This window comes from Chlamydotis macqueenii, chromosome 2 (assembly GCF_036417535.1).
Source record: "Chlamydotis macqueenii isolate bChlMac1 chromosome 2, bChlMac1.mat, whole genome shotgun sequence".
NCBI lineage: Eukaryota > Metazoa > Chordata > Aves > Otidiformes > Otididae > Chlamydotis > Chlamydotis macqueenii.
This window is the reverse complement of record NC_141557.1, coordinates 163,021,638-163,044,077: the sequence shown is the minus strand read 5'-3', so window position 1 is coordinate 163,044,077 and position 22,440 is coordinate 163,021,638. Positions and strand designations below refer to the sequence as shown.

Here is a 22,440-nt window from a genome sequence, read left to right as displayed (position 1 = left end):
TCCTTAGCACCAACTCGCTCTGTTTATAGACCCCAAGGTAATTTGTCCTCATTAGTGAGGTGGCACACTCCGCTCGGGCCTTGTGGGGGTTCTGCCTCTGTGCGGGGAGGTGCGATGAGAGGTGACTCCAGAGGAGGCCACGCAGATGCTGAGAGGGCTGGAGCAGCTCTGCTGTGAGGCCAGGCTGAGAGAGCTGGGGCTGTTGAGCCTGGAGAAGAGGAGGCTCCGGGGAGAGCTGAGAGCGGCTCCCAGTGCCCAAAGGGGGCTGCAGGAAAGGTGGGGAGAGACTCTTCAGCAGGGCCTGCTGGGACAGGACGAGGGGTGATGGTTTCAAAACAGAGGGAGGCAGATTCAGATCAGATTTAGGAAGAAATGTTTTCCACTGAGGGTGGTGGAGCACTGGCCCAGGTTGCCCAGAGAGGTGGTGGATGCCCTATCCCTGGAAACATTCCAGGCCAGGTTGGCCGGGGCTGTGAGCAACCTGATGTGGTTGGAGATGTCCCTGCTCCTGGCAGGGGGGTTGGGCTGGGTGGGCTTTGAAGGTCCCTTCCCACCCAAACCATTCCGTGATTGTAAAAACCGTGATCCTCGCCTCTTCCAGGTGACGCTGCTCTTCTGACAGCTCTGTGACCCCTCGTGTAGGAAAAACTTCTCCACGCTGACACGTGCCTAAAATACAAGGCTCAAAAATCTTTTGGTAATCTCTTTTGTTGGAAGGGTTTCCTAAACGCTGAGGCTTAACGAGCGCGGACTCTTCTATTATCCAAATTACTTCGTTAGCAGACCAAAGCGCCGGGGAGGTGTGGTGCCTTGGCGGAGGGACGTGCAGCGACTCAACAGCGAAGCTTGCGCCGCCTCCTTGTCGCTGCTTTGAAGAAGAGGAGGCGAAAAGCTGAAGGGTTTAGGGCACAAGTCCTGGGAGGAGCGACTGGGGGAACTTGTTTAGTCTGGGAGGGGAGAGCTCATCGCTCGCTACAACTGTGTGGAAGGAGGTTGTAGCGAGGTGGGGGTTGGTCTCTTCTCACAAGTTCCAAGCGATAAGATAAGAGGAAACAGCCTCAAGTTGCGCCAGAGGAGGTTTAGGTTAGATATTTGGAAATATCTCTTGACCGAAAGCGTGGTCAAGCACTGGAACAGGCTGCCCGGGGGAAGTGGTGGAGTCACCATCCCCGGAGATCTTTCAAAGACGCGTAGGTGTGGCGCTTAGGACGTGGTTTAGCGGTGGACTTGGCGGTGTTAGGTTTACGACCGAACTCGACGATCTGAAAGGTCTTTTCCAACCTATTTTGGGACTGCTGGTGGCTGTACTGGGCTACATGCGTGAGCAGACCCTCAAAGACTGCTCTGAAAAGATATCTGGAAGTAAAATTAGCGGTTTTTAAAAATTTTGGTGCGGAAAGGGACGAGAGGCGGCTGACGGCCCGATGCAGTGTGTTCCGGGTGTGTCGCTGCGTGTGGTTTGGACCTGCGCTGAGCTGTCCTGCGAAATCGCTTTTGTCCCTGACTTCCCTGAGGCTTGAGGGAGATGTTTGTTTTAATTTTTCTCCTCCAGCACCGATCATCTGAAATGTGACCTGCGCGGAGCGATGGTCCTCATCGCGGCGCGACGCAAACCAGCGCTGCCGTGCTGTCAAACTCCCGTGGGACCGGTGATTAACAGACGGTGTCTTCTTCTTCGCAGGTCTCATAAACGACCATAAAAACGCTCATGGAGACGCGCCGCGGCCGCTGCCCTCCGCGCTGCCCAGGTGGAACAACCCCCGCCAGCCTTCCTTCAGCAGGAGGGGGACGTTTTCGGTCAGGTACCCCCAGCAAGCTCCCAGGGAATTCCAGCTGCACCAGGGTCACTCCTGGAGGAAAAAATACTCCCTCGTCAACCGGCCGCCGGGATCGACGTTTGATGTTGGAAGCGACGAAAGTGCCAGCACGTCTCGGGCTTTTGGGAGCTATGGGGACAACCTGGCGCCCGAGCCACCGGAATCGTCCCCGGAGAGACACGTGGACTTAACGAGGGACGGTAATATAGTCGTGGGGATCCAGCTGCCGCAGAGGGCTGACCCGTTTGGAGATCCGCGAGGTTTTGCTGATGATGAGGGTTCTTACTGTGAGTTTTCTGGGCTGAAACCGGCGGTTGCCGCTGCAGGTGACAGTAAAAATGCGCAGAAATCTCCGTACGCGAGCCAAAATGAAAAGAGGAGACCCTCTCTCTCCATTTCCTTCAGTTCGTCTCACCGCTCCGTGAGTTCGGCGTACGTGAGCGTGTCGGACAAGCCTAGAACGGTGCGTCTGGCCGGCGACGTGCCCGGGAGCTCCCCCGCCTCCTGCGGAAGCACCAGCGAAAACGCTGTGACGCTGAAATCGGAACCGCGGCAACCTTTGGCGGCGCCGCATCGCGAGCCGCCTCGGCACTTGGTACGGAGGAAAGTGGAACCGCCCGCCGCGGGGCGGCCTGGTTGTGAGCGAGTCGGGGATGCTTTCGGAGAGCCGAAGCTCCTTGGAAACGGTGAGACGCGCCCTAGACCCGCCCAGGTTGCCGCTTTGGTGGTTGGGATGAGTCCGGTGAAGAGCAGATTTTCCGTAGTCTCCAAAGCTGCGGGCCTGCAGAGAGCTACCTCGACGCCCATCTCCGGCAAAGCGCCGAAGTTCAGGAAAACGAATTACACGTGGGTGGCGAACCCCGGGAAATGCTCTCGTGCTGTGAAAAGGTGGGTCAGCCCTAAAGCTTCTGAGAGCGCCAAGAAGGTCGCCGGTGGAGCGGACAGAGCTGCTAAACTGTCACCGAAAGCAGATTTGGGAGCAAAGCTGAAAAAATCGGGGCTGCAGTCCAAGGTGGGTGTTTCTCCCAGCAAATACAAGTGGAAAGCTTCCAGCCTGCAGACCTCGCCCTCCACCTCCAAGTCAGCGTTCAGGTGGCGATCGGAGGATCAGAAAAACCCTCCGGTCCCCAACCTCCCTCGAGCCGGCGCCGCCCCGCCACCCCCGAACGCTGCGTCTGCTGGCCTCGGCGGGGTGAAGTCCTCCCTCGGCGACGCCGCGCTGTCCGGTTATAAAGTGAAGAGTCGGACGAAAATCATCAAGAGAAAAGGAAGCGCGGGGTAAGTTGCTGGTTGTCTTCAGAGCGGTGGTGTCGCGCTGGTTGGATGATTTTGTGGCTGTAAGTGAAATTCCAAGGAGGGTGGTTGTGTACTGGAGTATTTGCCTTTCTCTTTCCGAGTGTGATGACGTTGTTTCATCTGGAGGCATCCCGTTTTCCAGGGTTCGAAGGTTTTAATTATTTTAGCCGTCTGTGTGATTCTGCCTTTAACCTTTGAAACGGAGCCGGGTTTTCTTATCTCCCACCCCTGTTCTCCGGAGGCAGCGCTTAGCCTCCTCCCTGACCTGAATAACAGACCAGAGGTACTCCCGGGGTCCCGCGGAGCGAGTTCTCCCCCCGGCCCTATCCGATGGGAACGGAGTCCAGTGGGAAGGTTATAAACGAAGCCTGGCGGAAGGAAAAGGCGCGTGAGCCGAGTTATCTGCAAAAGGGATTTCCACCGGGCTGGGAGTCGGGGGGAAACCGATAAGAGATTGGGCCCAAGCTTTCCCTGAAAGCCGATGTGTCGTGGAAGTGATGCGAGGGCTTCGTTACGTGGTGCTCCCGGCGGGAAAGCCGTTTTGGGCTGCTTTGCTCGGCAGGCCTGGGTGCGCTGCAGGGGTGAGAGGGACGGGGTGAGGGTCGGTGGCACGGCTCTGTGACCTCTGCCACTGAACTTGGAGATGCCCTCAGCGTAGTGGACACCTGGTTTGGCTTTCTAACTGCAGTAACTCCAAGCCTGAGCTCTTGAAAAACGAGGACTGTGGCCTGAATAACGGTTCTAAGCGACGCGATCCTCAGCGTCGACCGAGGATCTGATGCCTTCGTTCCTGCTTCTGTTTCCCAGATCCTCCACCTCCTGCTTCACCGCAGGTTTCTGTCCTCGCCGGGTCCCCCAGCAAAGCAGGAGGGGGTCGTGCTGGGAAGATCACTCCGGTGCATGGAGAAGCTGGGACTGGGTTGGAATTTTTGGCAGTTAGGGAGATGAGACCCCTCCCTTCATCTCGCTAAAGGACAGCATCCTCTCCCTCACATCCGTTGAGCAGAAAGCAGAAGGGAGTGAGTTGTATTAGGCTGTGAAATAGCTCATTCTCCGTCTGTGCTTTGCCAGGAATTCATCACATTTGCCTATTTCCTTGCAATTTTCTGTTCAGTGCTTCTTCTCACCCCTGGGTAGGGGAGCTTGGTGACCCAGCTTCTCTTCTCCGCTCTGGGCGAGGAGACCAAGTGTGTTTCAGTCACCTCCCTACCCTCTTCTAACCACGTGGTGTTGTGCCTTCGCAGTTCCCCGACAGATAAGAAGAGCAGCTCCTCTCCCGCCGCGCCTCTGAAAAGCCACTTCCATCTCAGGAAGAAAAACTCCTTGCGGGGGAAACCTTCTACGACGCCGAAACGTTCCTCGCCCAAGGGTCTGGTGCAGATCACCAAGCACAGGCTCTGCAGGCTGCCGGCCACCAGGATGCAGGTCTCCACCAAGGAAGGTAGGAACAGCTGTCCCAAAGGACGACAGCGCTCGCTGACCGCGTGCCGGGGAAGCGATCCCAAGGTTTGGAAGTGAGTTGCCAGGTCCTCCAGGAGGAGAATTTGCTGTTGTTGGGCCTGGAGCAAACGTCAGGAGCGGAAGTTTGACTGGAGTAAGACTTCTGCCTTGCCCCAGAGCTGTCTTGTGCTTTGACATCTCCAGACAAGGCCATTTTAAAGCTGCTTCTTGCTTTTAATGTGGCTTCGCTGGACTTGCAGGCCTCAAATAGGAAGGCGCTCGAGGAAGGCGGAGGATGGCAGAGGCAGTAAGACGAAAATCTCTTTTTGCACCGGGCAAAAGCTCGTGCACGTCATGAGATGCTCCTCTGGCAACTACAGGCCTCCCTAGTGCACCTGTATCCCAGTGCCACATCCGACTTGTCTAGATTTTGTATGTAATTTGCTTAAAATAACGATAATTAGAGGAATGCCGGCGTCCATCGTGTTTGTGAACGGGTGGTTTGGGACCAACGTCCTGCTGGCTTGGGTTGGCAGCGGTCAGAGCAGCTTCTTGGGCCTCGGAGAGTTGCGCCTACGCCTGCGTGAAACGTTTTTGCGATGGTTCTGCTGCAAAATCTGGTTCCGCTGTTCAGTGGCGACGTTACGGACGAGTGGCTTTGCTCCCCTGGGACTCAGGGGCGTACGAAACGCGTTTTGCTTGCGTGCCTGCGCTGGGCTCGTTCACGTACGGCGGGGTGGCCGACGCCGCCGCGGGTAGGCGTCGCTCGAGCGGGGAGGGCTGTTTGCGCCACGACGCGGCCGCGATCTGTCTCCAAAAGTAAAGCTGTTGAACCTCTGCTTTCAGGAAGACGCTTCTGTGGTTTCCTGTTCTGCACTTCAACTGCCGAGTTTACGCGTGTGGCTGCAGTTATTTCGCGTATCTGTGTTGAGATGCTGCTGTGTTTTGATGGATTAAAAGAGAAGAACGGAGGCTTGTGGTTCAGGAAAGGGAAAAGGTTTTTTTGTGGGAGGAGAAGGAAGAGATTTTTCTCTCAATGTTTGTGTTTGCGGAGGGGTTTGGAGGGACGGGGGCCACGCTGGGGGGAGAATTTTGGACGTGGTGCTTTAGGAGGCAGGGAGAATAAGAAGTGCATTCGTGCGGTGAGGTTGATGATGAAGCACTCAAGCGGTTGCCTGGCTTTGGGGCGGTCTTGCTCCGTTTCAAGATGTCACCAGACCCTTTGGTGCCTGGAGCGGCGTGGAGGCGTCACCTCCAGATGCTGCGTTGGAAGTTTGGGTGGTGGCGATGTGTGGGATGGGGAATGCAGCCCTTCAGCCTCCCAAGAAAGGCCTGCTGCCTGTTCTGGGGTGAGTTTAGGACTCGGAGCTCACAAACTGCTCGGTGGGGACCTTTCTCCAGGGTGACGTGTCTGGTACGAGGCATTGAATAAATCTTTATGCTGTAAAGTTCCAGTTTGAAGACCTGAATGTGCTTGCTGGGAGCCTGATCTGGAGATACAGAGCGATCTGGGATTGCAACGGCGTTTTACGTCTGAGGAAACCGAGACGCTGCTGGTTACGGGGTTATAAGCTGTTCCGATCACCCAGGAGCAGACCTGAGGTTAAGCCAGATCCTTGCTCTCCGTTGAGCCCGGTGGTTACACCTGAGTTGAGGCAGAGCAGAGACCTCGCTCTGCACGTCGTGGGGGATTTCCCAGCACCGAAGGCTCCTAGCACCCGTCGAAGCTCGTGCGGCTCCGCAAACATCTCTTCTTTTTAGCAGCCGTCAGTAAAAGCGTCATTCGCCCGTGAAGTTTCACGTGGGTTAAGAATATACAAAATGGATCAAAATCTTCTGCCCCCTGGGAGCCTGACTGGCAGCTGCCAAAAGCCCGTGTCTTTTGGGAATGTGTTCTCCATCGCAGTTCCTTGATTGAAGGTGATGTTCCCACGCTGAAAAGATTTTTGATCTTAAACTGCGTAGAGCTGAAGGTACGCAGAGCAGAAATACGGTTGCGCTTCTGGCTTCGATCAAAGTGGGAGCTGGCAAATAAAAATGTGAGAGGAAGTAGGGGGAAAAAAAAAAAAACAAGGAAAAGAGGTCTGGAAGGGACTTTGGGAGAGCGTGTAGTTCGTTCCCCTGTCCAAAGGTGGATCAAATTATCCAACCGTTCCTGACGGATGCTAGCCAAGCCTAGCGCAGACAAAACCCAGCTGGGAGTTGTCTGTGTTGAGTGACTTACGTTGTTTTCCAGCTTGGATCTGAGGACTCTCCAGTCTTGGCTCAGAGGTGTGGAAAGTAGGATCTGCTTGGTGACGTGTCCTGTGGCTCTCTTTTTCGCAAACTGCGGGCCCTGTTGTAAAAATGTCTCTTGATTGAGTCTTAAAATGACGAAAAGCGAAAGGAAACGTCCTGCCTGCCTTTTCCTGCGCGTGCACGTGTGAGACTCCTGTTCCTCCCCGCGTAAATGCCACAGATCCTCCTTTTCCCTTTGCCTCGCTGTGCTAGTGGGAGCACAGGCACTGGTTCTTGGGCTGAATTAAAAATACTTCCCCCCCCCCCGTAATTAGAAAACGGCTTCTAAATTGCTTTCTTGCTTTCTGCAGCGGAGAGGAGTTCTACTCCGGTAGATGAGCCGTTATTTGGGCTGGAAAACGGACTGCCAAGTGGCACTGGGAGCTCTGGAAGGATCCTTGGGCTGCCTTTCTCCTCCCCGGGGAGGAGGGTACGAGGCTGTTTCCGCTGCGTTTGCTGCCGCTTTGCCCGGCCTCTCTGCAGAGCTGGCTTAAATGCGTCTTTCTGCTGTGAGAACCTTGCCTAGCTGAGATCTCTTGCTGGGTGTATTTTCTGCTGACGCGGCGACCCAGAACTTGGCTGTGCGTCCTCTTCCCAGAGAGGTTCTCCGAGATGTGACGTGACGCTCTAAGTTCCACGGTTCTCGGCGTCTTTTCTCTGCCGCGCTTCCAGGCTTTCCCCTCGCTGCTGGGCCAGCGAGCGCTAAATGCTGGTGTCGTTGGTGGATGGTTGCTGGTGTTCTGACCTCTCTGTACCACCGTCTCGGGGGATCCCGAAGGGCTTGGTTTGCTTCTTCCCGTGCCGTCGGCAGCTCCGCGAGGAGCCTGCTTTGCTTCTCCAGTTATTTTTTTTGAATAACCCCAGACAGTGTATTTACAACTTAAAGCGTTGAACTGTTCTCATTGCTGGGTTTCTACAGCTGTTGAATTATTGTTGGACGGTTCCTACCTGTGCTAGAACTGTTTGTTTGGGTTTGTTTTTTTTTTTTTTTTTTGCCTAGGAAGACCTGTGTGGTCTCATACAAAGAGATTATTAGATGCTGGATGAGGCAGGGACATTTTCGAGGCAGCATCCCATGGTCTGATGAGAGCGCCTGGGCTCGGAACGCCCCGTATATTGCTCACGTTGGGTGCCTCTGAATGTAAAATTATTTACATAGTGGTTAGGTGTCTTCTGGTTTCACAGTGGTCCTGCAGCAAGGTAGGAATAAGTGAAGGCTTGTGGGTTCAGTTCCTGGCTCTCCGCTTATCCGAGAGGTTTTTTGGGAGGGTTGCTTTTGTTTCTCTCTGCTTGTGCGAAGTGAGGGTGTTAATCGGGTGGTGGAGTTTTTAAGTCGTGGCGTTTCTCGCAAGAGAAGCGCGGAGGAAGTAGGTGGGGTTCAGAGATGTTACTGGGAGCCTCTGGGAGCAGAGTGGGGCACAAATGGAGCAGTGAGGCCCATGCTGAGTCTCCAGCTTGATGCCCAAGCAGCAACCCTTGCGTCTTTCGGTGGGAGCGGACCGGCGACAGTCCTGGGCCAGCCCAGTGGCTCGCTTTCCTCCCATTAATTTGTCGTCTTGAGTCTGGACGTGCACGGCCCAGCTAACAAAGGAATTAAAAAGCTGGATGGGTCAGGCTGGGCTCCCGATCCGACCGGATGGATGTGCTGCCCGTGCCTGCGTGGTGAGTGAGCGCCCAGCACGCCCCTGCCCCAGGGAGCTGGGAGATCCCGCGCCGGACACTGTGCGTCCGGGCTGAGGGCGGAAGGATGGCTGGGGAGGAGCGTGCTCTACTTCACGTACTGCGGCGTGGGCGCAAAGAGCTCCCGTTTGCCCAGTTCAACAGGCTTTCGGGATACGTGGCAGGAGCTCTGCGGTACACTCCGAAGGCGTTGATCCTGCCTTTCCCGGCTGTGGAACGCCGAGGTCTGGCCCTCTCCTGACTCTCCAGCTCCTTTTTCAGACCCCAATATTTGATCTCGTGCAGTGGGCCAGCTCTCCCAGCCACCACCGAGTTTCAGATCGGTGTTTCCTGGTGGGCTGCGTTCAGAGGCGCTTTCCTTGCTGGGAAAGGCGCTTTTCCTTGCTTTTCCTCGCCGTGTTTTCATTTAAGGATCAGTGACTGCAGTGGAGAGAAAACAGCAAGTGGCAAACTGGTAGCGGTTTTCTTGGGATTATTTGCGCCGCTCTCATGACGAATGTTATACCTGCGGCTGGTATCAATTAATTCCAAACGACTCATCTGATTAACTACTCATTTAATAACCACTCAGAAATCGGGGGATGTCCCGAATTGAAGATGCTCTGACGGGGCGCTGGAGCGGCGAAGCGTTTCTTACGCAGTCGGTGGTCTGTTTGACCGGGCGTGTTACCGCGGGGCTCGTGCTGGGGCAGGAGGAGCCCGAGTGCTCGACCAAAGCAAAGAGGAGTTGAAAATGTTCCGTGGTTCAGCGGAGTCAAATGAATGTTGATAAACCAGCCTTTAGATGTTGAACTTTTTGACCACTTAGTACTTAATATTCATGTGCCATTAATATTGAAGAGTTCTTCCTTTTTTTTTTTTTTGTCTTTCTTCCCATTTAACTACTCAGGCTCTTTTTGGAGGAAAGGAGAACTTGGGGATAATTGCTTCGCTGGGAGCTGTGGCTCCGCTTAGGTAACACGCCCCAGCTTTGGGCACGGTTGCGAGCCAAACAAGGGGAAGCCAAGCCTTTCCCGTGTTTTGAACGGGATTCCCGACGCCTGCGCGGGATCTGCTTCGTTCGGCACCCGCACCCGGCGTATTTCAGCCTCCTGTCTGAATATTTGTCTTCACGAATACATTTAGAGGAGCAGTGGATCGGCTGTCTCACTCGGCTCTGGTGGCTGGATCTGAGTGAGGGATGTGGTACAAGAGGGACAGAAGGCAATGATTCCTTCTCTCCTTATCCAGGGAAAAGCTGGAGGACCACTAAGGATCAGCAGGATGCTGAGTGTGGTCCTCAGGCCACCAGTGCCACTGCGTTGCGTGGCAATAATACGGCCTGTTCAAATGCAAGCCGCAGTTAACTATGATTTCTGTTTTTTTTTTCTTCAAACATATATATATTTGCTTTTCCCAAATGATTTAGAAGTGTTCTTACAGCCTGAACTTTTAATTCCCCCGTTAACTGCGTGGGAGTCACGTTGCCCTCGTACTGCGATCCCCTTTCGGATGCAAAAAGCAGGGGGAGGCCAGCTGGTATGAGATATCGCTGGAGTTTCCGCGATGGCAGTTATGGCAGTTCCCCCACCCGTTATTTTTTTTTTTTTTTTTGGTATCTGAACCAAAGGATCTGATTTGGAAAATAAAAAACTGGGCTCCTGCTCTGTCATTTGCCGAGTAACTTCCCTGCCGATAAGGAGGTGTTGTAATTATGTTGTCTAAATGGCAAATGCCTGTCCTGAATTGGCTTTCTGGTGTTTATTTGTTACGGCAAATGGCCGATATAATAAAATTGTGGTGTGTACGTCGGGCCGCCGCCGCTTCCCGCTGCGTGCTGTCCGGTTCGCTTGGGCAGCCGTTATCCGCTTTGTCCGGACTGGAGATGGGGTTATTCCCAAAAGCGCAGGGACGCGATCCCTTTATCACCAGTTCTAAGGGAAAAGACCAGTTTCTAAGTGAGGTTTGGCTGATCCAGGTGCGATGACGGAGGGACGTGCCCGCTCCTCCTGTGCTACAAGTCCTCTGCCACGCGGCGCGGATGCGGGAATCCCTCGTTTCCCAATCTTCCGTCTCTAGCTGGTGGCCTGTTTGAAATCTTGCAGGACGAGACCCTTTCTCAACTCTTGTTTTCGATGAAAAACAGGTGAGTTCTGAGTTCTCGCAGTCGTGAACCTTTCCTCACCCTTGCGAAAAAAAAAAAAAAAAAAAAAAAAAAAATCAACGCTGTTGCCCTCCTTGGCAACGCCGCTGCGCTGGGAAGCGTTCACCCCGCTCGAGCGTTCGGCGTGACAGCGCTGGCGTTTCTCCTTCCCCTGGCTTTTTCTCTGGGGAGAAACTAGAAGTGCGTGCTTAAAATTCAGATTTTCTGTATATTCTTTTATTTATTTGAACATCAAAGATGTGGCAGCTCCGGACGGGGAGCGGCGCGGTGCCTGTCGGCCGGCTCGGCCGGCACGTCCGACGCGGGAGCGGCGCTTGGACGAGCGGGAGGATTGGGGATTTTGGGGGAGCCTCTCCTGCCGCCCTTCCTTCCCCGCAGCCCTGCAGAGGGCACTCGTGCCCCTTGCATCTCCCCCGCTCCACCTTTTGCTGGTTATTGATGGCCTAATTTCGTCTTTATGTGAAAGAAAGCAGATATCAAGTAATTTGCAGCAATAACCTGCTAATGCTGGGCCAGTATCAAAACTCCCATGTTCATTTCAAGTGGCAGATAAAACACTAATATATAATTATCCTTGCAAATTGGATTGTTTTAAATAACCAAAAGGCTATGGCCAGGAGAAAACTATCCCATTTCCCTTGAGTTACTATTGCAGTGTAATTGCTGCGTTCAATCAATTTCCTTGGCGTTAGAAATTCCATCACAATCAACATTAAGCTTTATTCATTGTGATGGCTAAGAGCCGGGCCATTTCTCCTCTTTTCCTTAACTGGCAAAATTAATCAGGGAAAAGATTTTAAACATTTACCCGTGCGAAAGAGGTCAGCTCTGCCACTATATTGCTCAGCAGATAAGGGGGCTAATAAAAAGAAAATTGAATTACTAATGATCGCCAGGAACAGAGTATATAAAACCTGGCAATCGCCCGGTTCAGGAAAAAGGAGAATCAATTTTCTTCGGACAAGGTGCGCTCGTTTTTTATTTTGGCGCGTATTATCAGCAATTTAATTTGAAAGCGCATAAACAGGAGGAAACAGTTAGAAAATAATGAGCCTGAAGGTGTAAAATGCTGCAGGATATATGCTGTACACAATTTATTTGGCACAACAGATAATCGCTTTAATTGAATTCAAAAGTGCATTGTTCAGCAGCGGGGCGCGGGCTGCCCGCCTCGCCCGGGGGGGATTACAGAATATTACGGAGATGCCGGCGAGAGGCTCCTCGCTGTCTTTTTCCCCTCCGTGATGTCCCCTTCCAGGCAGGACTTCTCCGCCGTGCGCCCGGGGACGGCTTAGGCACGGTCACAGCTGGAGAAAGCGGGGAGGCGGATTTCCCTAGGGACCCTTCCGTGCCATCTCGCGATGCGTATTTATCCCGTCAGTAATTTGCTGTTTGCCAGGTTGGGTGGTTTAAGCGCGAGATCATCACGTAAGACGCGGTCGTGCCGTCTTCTGCTTCCGGTGAACTTCTTTCACTGGTGTCCCAGCTGAGTTCAAAGCCTCGCTGCCTCCTCCTGCTCGTGGTGATCTCCCAGTCTGCGTATTAAACCGGTTTTTGAGCCGTAGCTTTTGGAGAGGTGGGTGGCGGGAGAGAGGATTTTGCTGCTGCAGGTCAGCGCGGTTGCGACGCGAGGGGCCGCGCTGCGAGGGATGCTCTCCGGCCGTGCCGCGGAGGTTCATCCTTCAATTTCTTCTCGTCTCCGGGTTTGGAGAGCGGAGTGGACTCGTGCCGGGGTGGGAATAACTCCGTTAACTCAGCACTTTGCCTGCTCAGGACACTTTGCAGGCGTTAATTAACGAAACGGTGGTTTGGTAAGGTGCCACAGGCGGTGCCGCGTTACCACCTCCGCTGTACACGGAGCAAGAGTAAATTTTGAGCCCATCCTTTGTTGCATCTGCTACGTGCGCAGCTAGGAGGTGAGGTTTTATCTTTCCCCCCTTGAAAATATTCTTTTTCCTGCTTATCTCGCCTTTCTCCTGCTCCAGGCTGAGATAAGGCAGCGGTTCGTGTTCCCAGCTTCCCGTTACCACCACCGGCGCTGAAGCCGGCTTCCCTGAACGTGCTGAACAGAAGGAAATCCTGTTTGTATTTGCTGCTTTCCGGGGAGAAATTCCACCGGGATTCGTGAGACCCGCTTCACCTTGCCATCTGCGCAAAGAGTTTCTCCAACTCTTTAATTTCAGTCAGCCCTTCCAAAAAATTCCCTGAACCCAAACTTCTCGTTCCGCTCGCCCGGTAACGCGAGCCGTGCGGCACGAGGGTTTTTGGGACGAGCAAGGGACGCTTCTGGCGGCAGAAGTGGAAGGAGCTGGTTTGCGCTGCTCGTGCCCAGGCGAGTGCGGAAAGTAAACGGGGCGTAAATGGTGAGGAGTAAGTTATGGCTGGCATCTGAATGCTCAGCTGCTGTTAATTTTATTGACACTGGGTGTTTGTGTCCCTCTGGCAGCTTTGAAAATTTCAGCAATGGATTTTATACCCTTTCTCTTTATTTTTTTTCCTAAATTGAAGGCCAATGAGTAAATATTTCTAATAAGGAGATTCCTGTTGGGACACTGTGGTTTGGGTTTTTGTTTTTTTAAGCTGTATTCCTTGCTTTGTGTGGTTTTATTTTTTTAATTATTTACATTGAATTGCACAAGGTGTTGCTGCTCTTTGTGAGGTGACATCTCAGATCACGTTACCTATGAGTTCAGCTGGTACGACGTGTCTGTTACGTCCGATTAGAAGGAATCAGAGGTGGCCATCCCTGATCCCTGCCCTCGAAGGAAGCTTTTGTATCGTGCCTCAGCTCAGAACCCCTCGAATTTCATCGTGTCTCTTCTCTGCGCCATCGTTAGCCTCGTCTTTCTGAGCAGGTCCTTCCTAGCTTGTCCGAACCCTGCGCAGGTTTGCTGCTCCAGGCCTTGCCTAACGTCGTTACGTCGGTTTGACCTTGCCCATAAATCATTACGTCGTCAGGTCTCTCTTCTTCGCTTTCGTTGGCTTGTCCTTGGCAGCCGGGGCTGGAGCGCGGCTGGCGAAGCGGCTCCTCGCTCCTTCGCGGTAGTCGGGAAAAGTTCACATACTTGGCTTTTTGCCGGCACCGGTTACGTCAGTGTTCGTAAGTAACGGTTTTGGGTTTCTGCTTTTACTTGGCATTTACAGGTGACTTGTCCCAAGCTGCAAGAGGAGCTGCAGGCAGCCAGCAACGGGGATTCTGTTTTCGGAGACCTCTTTTAAAAATAACGGGCCGCTTCGAGCGAGGGAAGTTGCTAAACGAGGAAGGTGTCACCATGTAGACAGCCTTCTCCCCGACGCTCAGCTGGAGCCCTCCAGCGTTTGGACGTGGGGTCGGGTGAAGTAGCGACAAGGCAAGAAGGGGAACATCCCGGCTGAAACGCGTCGGAGAGGTGATGAAGATGAGCGCAAGGCGCTCCTCGCGTGGGTGCGAGACCTGCGGGCAGAGCTGTGCCGCGGTGACGGTGTGGGCCGAGCGATGGGGCATTTAAAACCCCTCTGCTCTTCACGCAGCCCTGCTTTAAATTATTCTTAGTTCCTATGTCTGCTGTTTCTCCCTTTTCCTGCAGAACTCGAACTGCGTGCTCGGTTTAATGTCGAAAATCACCTCTCAGTACCCGTCTCCCGTCTTTCAGAGACTCTCCCGTACCCGTGTGCCGTGCCAGCCACCGCTTGATTGTGAAATTCCGTTAGTAACGAGCGGCTCTTTGGGGAACAGTATATTTATACGCTAACAGGAAAAACATTTGGCTTTGGAGATGCATGACATCCTTTCGTTGGCTATGACCCTTGATATTTTCAAGTCCACGGGGGGCTTTTCTAAGAATTCCAACCTTTCAGGGACGGCACGGTGAGAATAAAAATAGAAAAAAAAAAGGAAAAAAAAAAAAAAGAAAACAGAGCAGTAGGTCTTAGCGCAGCGGCATCCTCCTGGGGCTCGCGGCGTGCCGCTTCTTGGCGCGTGCCTGTAACCTGTTACTCCAGATGGTGCATCCCCGGAGCGGGGTGGCGCAGCGTCGTTTCGGTCGTCGGTGCTTTCGTGTTGAATGCTGGATGTCTCTCCTTGCTGTTTTTTTTTTTTTTTTTGTTTCAGGGTGAAGCTTGTGTTCCATGCTGGGAGGGCAGAGCTGATAAAAAGAATCTGCATTTGTAGCTTGTGCTGCTGGAGAATAGAGGCTGGAGGCTGTTGCGCTGGCTGTACGAACGCGTAGCGTGTGATTTCCGGGCTGTTTGGGATATTTTTTGCTCGGAGTGGTCAATCACAAACCTTGCTGGTGATTTTTGAGCTGGGTTGGTGCCTGGCTTGTTCCCGGTGAGGTTGGTCTTCATGAGGGTGCTCAGGCTGCGTACTGAAGCTTTTAAACCGGTTTTCATCCCGTCTGGCTCTGGCTGCTGCTCTGAATTTCAGTGCTGTTGCCTCTTATCCCCTTGGTTGTCTTTTCTTAGGCTCTTAAGGTTAAAATAAGAAAAAGAAAAGCGGCTGTTTAAGGCACTTAAAAGAAATACGAATGCCTGGTGGATGATCCAAGTATCAGGACTCCCCAGATCCCACCCCAGCAGATGCTCGACTCCCCGTAAAACCTGAGTACGTTTCTCTGTTCTGCTTTCTGCTTCCTGTTCTCCAAATCCCCATTTACAAGTCTTTTTTTTTTTGTTTCAAATTTTCTTTCACATTTTCTTTTGCAAACGCTTCCCGTTGGATTTTCCTAGTAACGACTCACAAGCTTCCTACGGCGATTCCTCTCCCTTGCCGCGGCGCTGAGCTCGAAGCCGTTCGTTCGAGGACGTGCCCGTTCTCTTTGTGTGCTCTGCAAAGCGACATAAATGAGTAACACCCCTCCGAATACGGAACAGCTGCGTAAGTGCACCTGGGGTAAGTGCTTTGTGGACTCCACAGCATCTCACGAGTCCTACAAAAACCCCGCTGTTGCAGCAGCTTTTGCGGTTTCAAGTTTCCGCTTCGGTCTAAAGGACGAGGAAACGCGTTTACTTCAGTCGTCAACGGGAATTTTGCGATTGCCCCCGGGAAATTGGAGCTGGAGGAACGTTTCATCCTTCCCTTACGCCTCTGTATAATCCACACGCGTGTGGTTTTCGGCAGACTTCTATTTTGGATGGTGCTTGGAGGGGTTTTTTTTGAGTAGTAGGGTGTTGTGTGGGTGGACCGACGCGGCTTGTTGACTGTGGGTTCAGATCTGTTCTTAAAACTGATCCTAAGCCCTTAAGCCTGCCCTCGAGGGCTCTCCAATGGAAAAGGGCATGAGCGTACTTGGAGCCTTAGCGTGGGCTGTTAACTCCCGCGTCACGAGACTCTTCGGCAGGGCCTGCTGTGACAGGACGAGGGGTGATGGTTTCAAAATAGAGGGAGGCAGATTCAGATCAGATATTAGGAAGAAATTTTTTCCACTGAGGGTGGTGGAGCACTGTCCCAGGTTGCCCAGAGAGGCGGTGGATGCTCCATCCCTGGAAACATTCCAGGCCAGGTTGGCCGGGGCTGTGAGCAACCTGATGTGGTTGGAGATGTCCCTGCTCCTGGCAGGGGGGTTGGGCTGGGTGGGCTTTGAAGGTCCCTTCCCACCCAAACCATTCCATGATTCTATGCTTGCTGTGATGGCGAAGCGCCTGCTGTTGCTCGCTGCACCGGCAAATGTCCTGGGACATCTTGTCCATGGGTGGGACAGAGAGTGCTTGGGCAAGCGTGTGTCTGTGGGTGGGACGTGCCATACAACTTCATTTTTTTTTCTTGAAGAACCTCCCCGAAACACGCGTGAGGTCTCTGCGGTAAAACAAACGAGCTGGTGTGTATTGGCACCCCGTTTGTAGCCTGGGTAAAGAGCAAAGAGCTTTCCTGGAAAAAAAATAATTGGTAACCGCTGAGGTTATTGAAAGGTGCAACGTTGCTGTGAGCTTCGTGCTGCACAGGATGCTCTGGTGCACCTCCTGCTAGCCTCAACGGCGAGCTTTTTGGAGCCCAGATAGAACAGCTTTTTGGAAAGGAAGAAAAAAAAAAAAGGGACGAGCTCTGTGCTTTTGAAGAAGCTGTTTGAAGAAGAGACCAACCTCTCACCCAAATGATGTTGTTTTTTTTTTTTTCTTGGCCGGGTCATGGCGATTGGGCTGATTGGTGAGGTTCATCTAGCGATGATGACTTGGAAATGGTTTCCTTGCAAGGCAGTTGTTTGCTGGGTTATTAGGAAAGCAAGGTGCTCGGTCTGGAAGCGTCTTATCACGAGAAAAATCAAACGGGAATTCGATAGGGTGAAACAAGTTCATCAGAGATACCGCTCCGCGTCTATATCCGTGCGCGTGTGTTTTCAAAATAAGATTGACTCTGCTATCTCAACATCAAGCGGGGCGTTTTACAGCGCTCCCCTTCTGCGAGCTTCCCGCCGTCCGTCGTTTCCCTGCCCGCGTGCCGGAGCGGCTGGTGGGTTTTACTACAGCAAACACTGTAAAAGGGCGTTCGAGCGGTTAAAGCTGGAGTCTTGCTTTCACAAGGAAAAAGAAAATGCTGAATTAGGCGATGGAAAAGGCAACGGCAGCGATACTTTAATCTTGCATAAATTATCAGAGGAGTCAGAGGCTAGCAATTTTATGTGTTGTTACAGCTCTGCTAATTAATTATTCCAGAATAGTCGACGTTTAGAAGAACCAAAGTTTGGTCCTTTTCTGTCTTAATGGACTATGGTATTTACTTTCAATATGCTAGAGATATATATATATATTTTTTTTCTTCTGATGTAGCAACACTTTAATTTTGTCCCTGTAACCCTGGGGTTAATGCGCCAGCTTTCCTAACTACGTACAGTCTAAACGATAACCGAGGCGGGGAGTGTTACTCCACGAATTGTCAGTGGCTCTAACTCACAGTGCTGGCTTTGGAGCGGGACATTCCTGACATTCCTCTGCTCCGCTCTGGTGAGACCCCACCTGCAGCACTGCGTCCAGCTCTGGAGCCCCCAACATCAGAAGGACGTGGAGCTGCTGGAGAGGGTGCAGAGGAGGCCACGCAGATGCTGAGAGGGCTGGAGCAGCTCTGCTGTGAGGCCAGGCTGAGAGAGCTGGGGCTGTTGAGCCTGGAGAAGAGGAGGCTCCGGGGAGAGCTGAGAGCGGCTCCCAGTGCCCAAAGGGGGCTGCAGGAAAGGTGGGGAGAGACTCTTCAGCAGGGCCTGGTGTGACAGGACGAGGGGTGGTGGTTTCAAAACAGAGGGAGGCAGATTCAGATCAGATATTAGGAAGAAATGTTTTCACTGAGGGTGGTGGAGCACTGTCCCAGGTTGCCCAGAGAGGCGGTGGATGCCTCATCCCTGGAAACATTCCAGGGCAGGTTGGCCGGGGCTGTGAGCAACCTGATGTGGTTGGAGATGTCCCTGCTCCTTGCAGGGGGGTTGTGCTGGGTGGGCTTTGAAGGTCCCTTCCAAACCTAACCATTCCATGATTCTGTGACATTCAGGGAAAGTTGGGTCTCCCCCAGGAGTATTTGAAGGATGAGGTGCTCCAGGGAAGCAGAGGTGTATACATTTTAAACCCTGATGTTTGCTCTGGCTCGCGTTCTGGGGCTGGAGTAACGGCGTGTCACAGGTTTGTGTCTCTCTGTACAGATACCTAGGGAAGGGAGCAGGGAATTTTGTAAACTCCGCGATTTCTGAGGTTGGGGTCAAACTAAAGACGAATTCCACCGATGGAAAATTGAAGAATAAACCTCTCAGAAGTGGAGCAGCGGGACTTGTTGTCATGTAAATAACTTCTTGACAGTTGGATTGTTTTCTTAGTGTCGTGCTTTGTAAAGGATAAGCAGAAAATCACAAGACGAGAAGAGATCTCTGCCAGCTCATAAAAAAATTTTTGCTCTTTTAGCGTGCTTTCCTCACGTGCTTGAAATAAAATCGCAGCGCTTCGCTACGGCATGCTTCCTTCAGGAGAGAACCACCGTGCGGAAGGATGGTCCTGACTCTCTTGGAGCTCTTCCCTGCCTCATCCTCTTGTCGGAAAGAGGAGGGAGACGGCTGAGGGATGCCTGGAGAAGAGAAGTGCAGATTGGAGAGGATGATCAGGACCGTTAGAGTTGAGATGTAATTAAATGTTTAGTATTTAAATCATGTCTGATGTTTGCTTCGTGGTAGTTAAGTCGGGACACTTGCTTTGGGAAGATACATTGAAAAAAATAAGAACTTTGTGCTTAGTTTTGAATATTCTCTTTGATAGAAAGAGACTACCTTCATCTGGATGGTGGGATTTCGTGGAGTTGCACATCAACGTGTCACCTCTTCCTGGAGAGTTTGGATTCGTTGTTTGCAAAGGACTTCAGATCCTGATAAACTCGGTGCCCTGAAAGAGAGCTTAGGAAACTGAAACAGAGCTTAGGAAACCAGGGCTGAAGCCCTGGTGTCCATGGATAGCGTGCTCCTGACCCGGTGCTCTGGGAGGCAACTGGTTCCATAATGGCTTTGCTAAAAGGGGCCTGGGGCTGTGCTGGACCCTAAGCTGGGAGCACCCGAAGTGTCCTCTCGTTACAAAGAGAGGAAACTGGATTGGGCTGTTTTAAGAGGAATTTATCCAGCAGATTCAGAGATGGTATTAATTTTTTTTGTGGCCCTCGGGGGCCATACTGGTGTGCAGTGTCCGGTTTTGGGGATCCCACAAGAAGGATGCGATGAGACGGTCCAGTGGCAGAGCATCTTGGGATGACCTTGGCCGTGCCACCTGAAGTAAGAGGTTGAGGGCGCTGGGCTCATCTCGGGAAGCTGTGGAGTCTCTGCCCTTGGAGATATTTTGGATCTGGGTGGATGAAGCTGTGGCTGCCCTGATCTGGTGGCAGTGGTGTTCATGCATTGAGCAGAGAGTTGAGCTGGAGACCTCCAGAGATCCGACCAAGATCCTTCAATGATAAGGAAGTCATTTCTCTACTACAGCACTGAGGTTTTCACTTTAAGCACCAAAATCCCTGTGCAGCTGACTAGGTTTGCAGCGTTTGTGACTGACTGTGGCAAACCCGGCTGATGAACATCCAGTTCCTCTCCAGCTGTGAAGAGGTTCAAGTCAAGAAGACTGGTGCAGGACTGCCACTGCGTGCTCACTTCACAATTAACGTCTGCAAGGACTTTGGAAACTACAGAAGTCGTAGAATGGTTTGGGTTGGAAGGGACCTTCAAAGCCCATCCAGTCCAACCCCCCTGCAAGGAGCAGGGACATCTCCAACCAGATCAGGTTGCTCAGAGCCCCGGCCAACCTGGCCTGGAATGTTTCCAGGGATGGGGCATCCACCACCTCTCTGGGCACCCTGGGCCAGTGCTCCCCAACACATTTACGTTAAGGAAGTGCATCCTGTGTCCTGGAAATGTTTTTCTTGCTCCCGGATCCATCCAAAAAGCTGCCCTGCTTTTTCTGGGCGTTGCAAGACTGCGAGCGGACTGAGCATCGCTGCAGAGCCTCAGCGAGGACGTGGAAATACCCCTTAATCGGTGGTTCTCTGCTCTTCCTTCCCAGCTGATGGCTTGTGGCACGTCCGTTCCCATCCGCTGCTTCCCGAGTGTCCTCCCCGGCCCTTGCCTCTTGTCTGGAAGGAGTTCTGACCTCCAAGAGCCTGTAGGTGCCTCTCTGGGATGAGGACCGGTTCTCACTGAACCCCGCTGCGCCACGAGCCGGGAGGATCCTGCCCCTTGCCGCTGCCTGCGGATATTGCTGAGCTCAGCGATTTAAATCATCGCTCCGCACGGGCGGATCGGGCTTTGCGGTTTCTTTCCGGAGCTCGGGAAACATCTGCTTTACGGGGTTTTAAATTCTCTCCCTAGCACATCCATCCCCTCCCCAGCGAATTTTAGGGCTGTGCTGCAGATGAGGACGGCGCAAAGCCGTGGGTGAACAAACTCTTGGTGAGCCCGACGCGGTTGGAAAAGCCGGAACACGCCATGCCAGCAAAGCCATCTCTGCTCCGGAGCAATTCCTTCCCCCTCTCCCAGGGGGATGCCGAGCCCCAGCCACTCTCCCACCGTCACCGCGTTTCCTTCTGGGGCCGGGCGGGGCGTGGGTGGACGTGCCATCGCCTGGACCTCGCGTGGGGGAAAGCAGCTTTGTTGAAAACCATCCGAAACTTGATATCCTTGTTTATCTCTTGGCAGTCCCTGCCTGGCCCCTCCAGATAAACAGGTGCCAGCGCGTGCGGTTCCCGACAGCCGCCGGAATAACGCCGGGAGCGAGCCTGGCTACGTGGGGAGTTATTTCTGCCTCCCTTCAGGGCTGGAGCATCCCTGCAGCAAACGGGCCGTGATTCTGGAACCAGCCCCAGGACCTGGAATTGGCTCGCGGAGGCTGATCCTGGAGGTGTCCACGGCCGCTGCCACGCTCGAGACCTTGCAGGTTATTTATTTTGGAGCGGTTTAGATTTGCGCAGGCAAGCTGTCAGGCCTGTCCGAGCCTGGAGGGGCAACGTGTTGGCTTTCTAAGAAGGATAATGGCAGTCCCAGGCACAAATCCAGGCTGGGCGGAGAATGGATGGAGAGCAGCCCTGAGGAGAAGGACCTGGGGGTGCTGGTGGGTGAGAAGCTCAACACGAGCCGGCAATGTGCGCTTGCAGCCCAGAAACCAACGGCACCCTGGGCTGCATCCCCAGCAGCGTGGGCAGCAGGGCGAGGGAGGGGATTCTGCCCCTCTGCTCCGCTCTGGTGAGACCCCACCTGCAGCGCTGCGTCCAGCTCTGGAGCCCCCAACATCAGAAGGACGTGGAGCAGTTGGAGAGGGTGCAGAGGAGGCCACGCAGATGCTGAGAGGGCTGGAGCAGCTCTGCTGTGAGGCCAGGCTGGGAGAGCTGGGGCTGTTGAGCCTGGAGAAGAGGAGGCTCCGGGGAGAGCTGAGAGCGGCTCCCAGTGCCCAAAGGGGGCTGCAGGAAAGGTGGGGAGAGACTCTTCAGCAGGGCCTGCTGGGACAGGACGAGGGGTAACGGTTTCAAAATAGAGGGAGGCAGATTCAGATCAGATATTAAAAAAAAATTTTCACACTGAGGGTGGTGGAGCACTGTCCCAGGTTGCCCAGCGAGGTGGTGGATGCCCCATCCCTGGAAACATTCCAGGCCAGGTTGGCCGGGGCTGTGAGCAACCTGATGTGGTTGGAGATGTCCCTGCTCCTGGCAGGGGGGTTGGGCTGGGTGGGCTTTGAAGGTCCCTTCCCAGCCAAACCATTCCATGATTCTATGATTCTGTAAAACTTCCTTCTGTGCTGGAAAGATCTTCTGCATGGCTTGAAGGACTGCTCTGACTGCCAGCCCCAAGTTATGGGACGGTGAAAACTCCTCTCTTAGCGTGTTGTGTCCGCAAAATGAGTTGTTTCTCGGCGTGTGTAACAACCCAGCCACTTAGACTCACTGTTGACTTAAAAAAAATGCCACCCTGTGACTTTATTACTGTGCTTTATCTCCTCTCTCCATGCCCTGCGTGGATCCCCGCTGCCTCCCCGTGCGCCGGCCGAGCGCTCGCGTGGCTCGGCTTGGCGCGGCGAAGCCGCAGCACCTCTCCCGCGGGCTCTCGGCGTCGCTTACGTTCCCCGCGCCGAGCCGGTGGTGGGCAAGCAGCGCCCCGCCGGGTTATTTTGTCTCGACTCGAAGATATTCCCGAGTGAAACCCTCTTAATTCCCGCCCGAACGCCGCGGTGCCGACATAAAGCCCGGTAATAAAACGTAATGAAGAACAGCAGTGTGAAATCAAGATGTTCAACCTCTGCTGGTGACAGGCGGTAAATCTGCAGCCCGGTGTTTCCCTTCACTTTTTCATAAATACGAAAGCGGACAGCTTGATTTAT

General features: G+C 53.3%; 1 protein-coding gene across 1 annotated transcript in view; it reads left to right on the top strand.

The window, feature by feature from the left end:
• Positions 1-22,440, top strand: part of ZC3H3 (zinc finger CCCH-type containing 3) — a 165,263-nt gene that overhangs the window by 1,319 nt on the left and 141,504 nt on the right. Inside the window, exons 2-3 of the mRNA XM_086741364.1 lie at positions 1,682-3,095; positions 4,358-4,554. Of these exons, the coding sequence (XP_086597490.1) occupies positions 1,682-3,095; positions 4,358-4,554 (1,611 nt within the window). The remainder of the gene's footprint in view (positions 1-1,681; positions 3,096-4,357; positions 4,555-22,440) is intronic.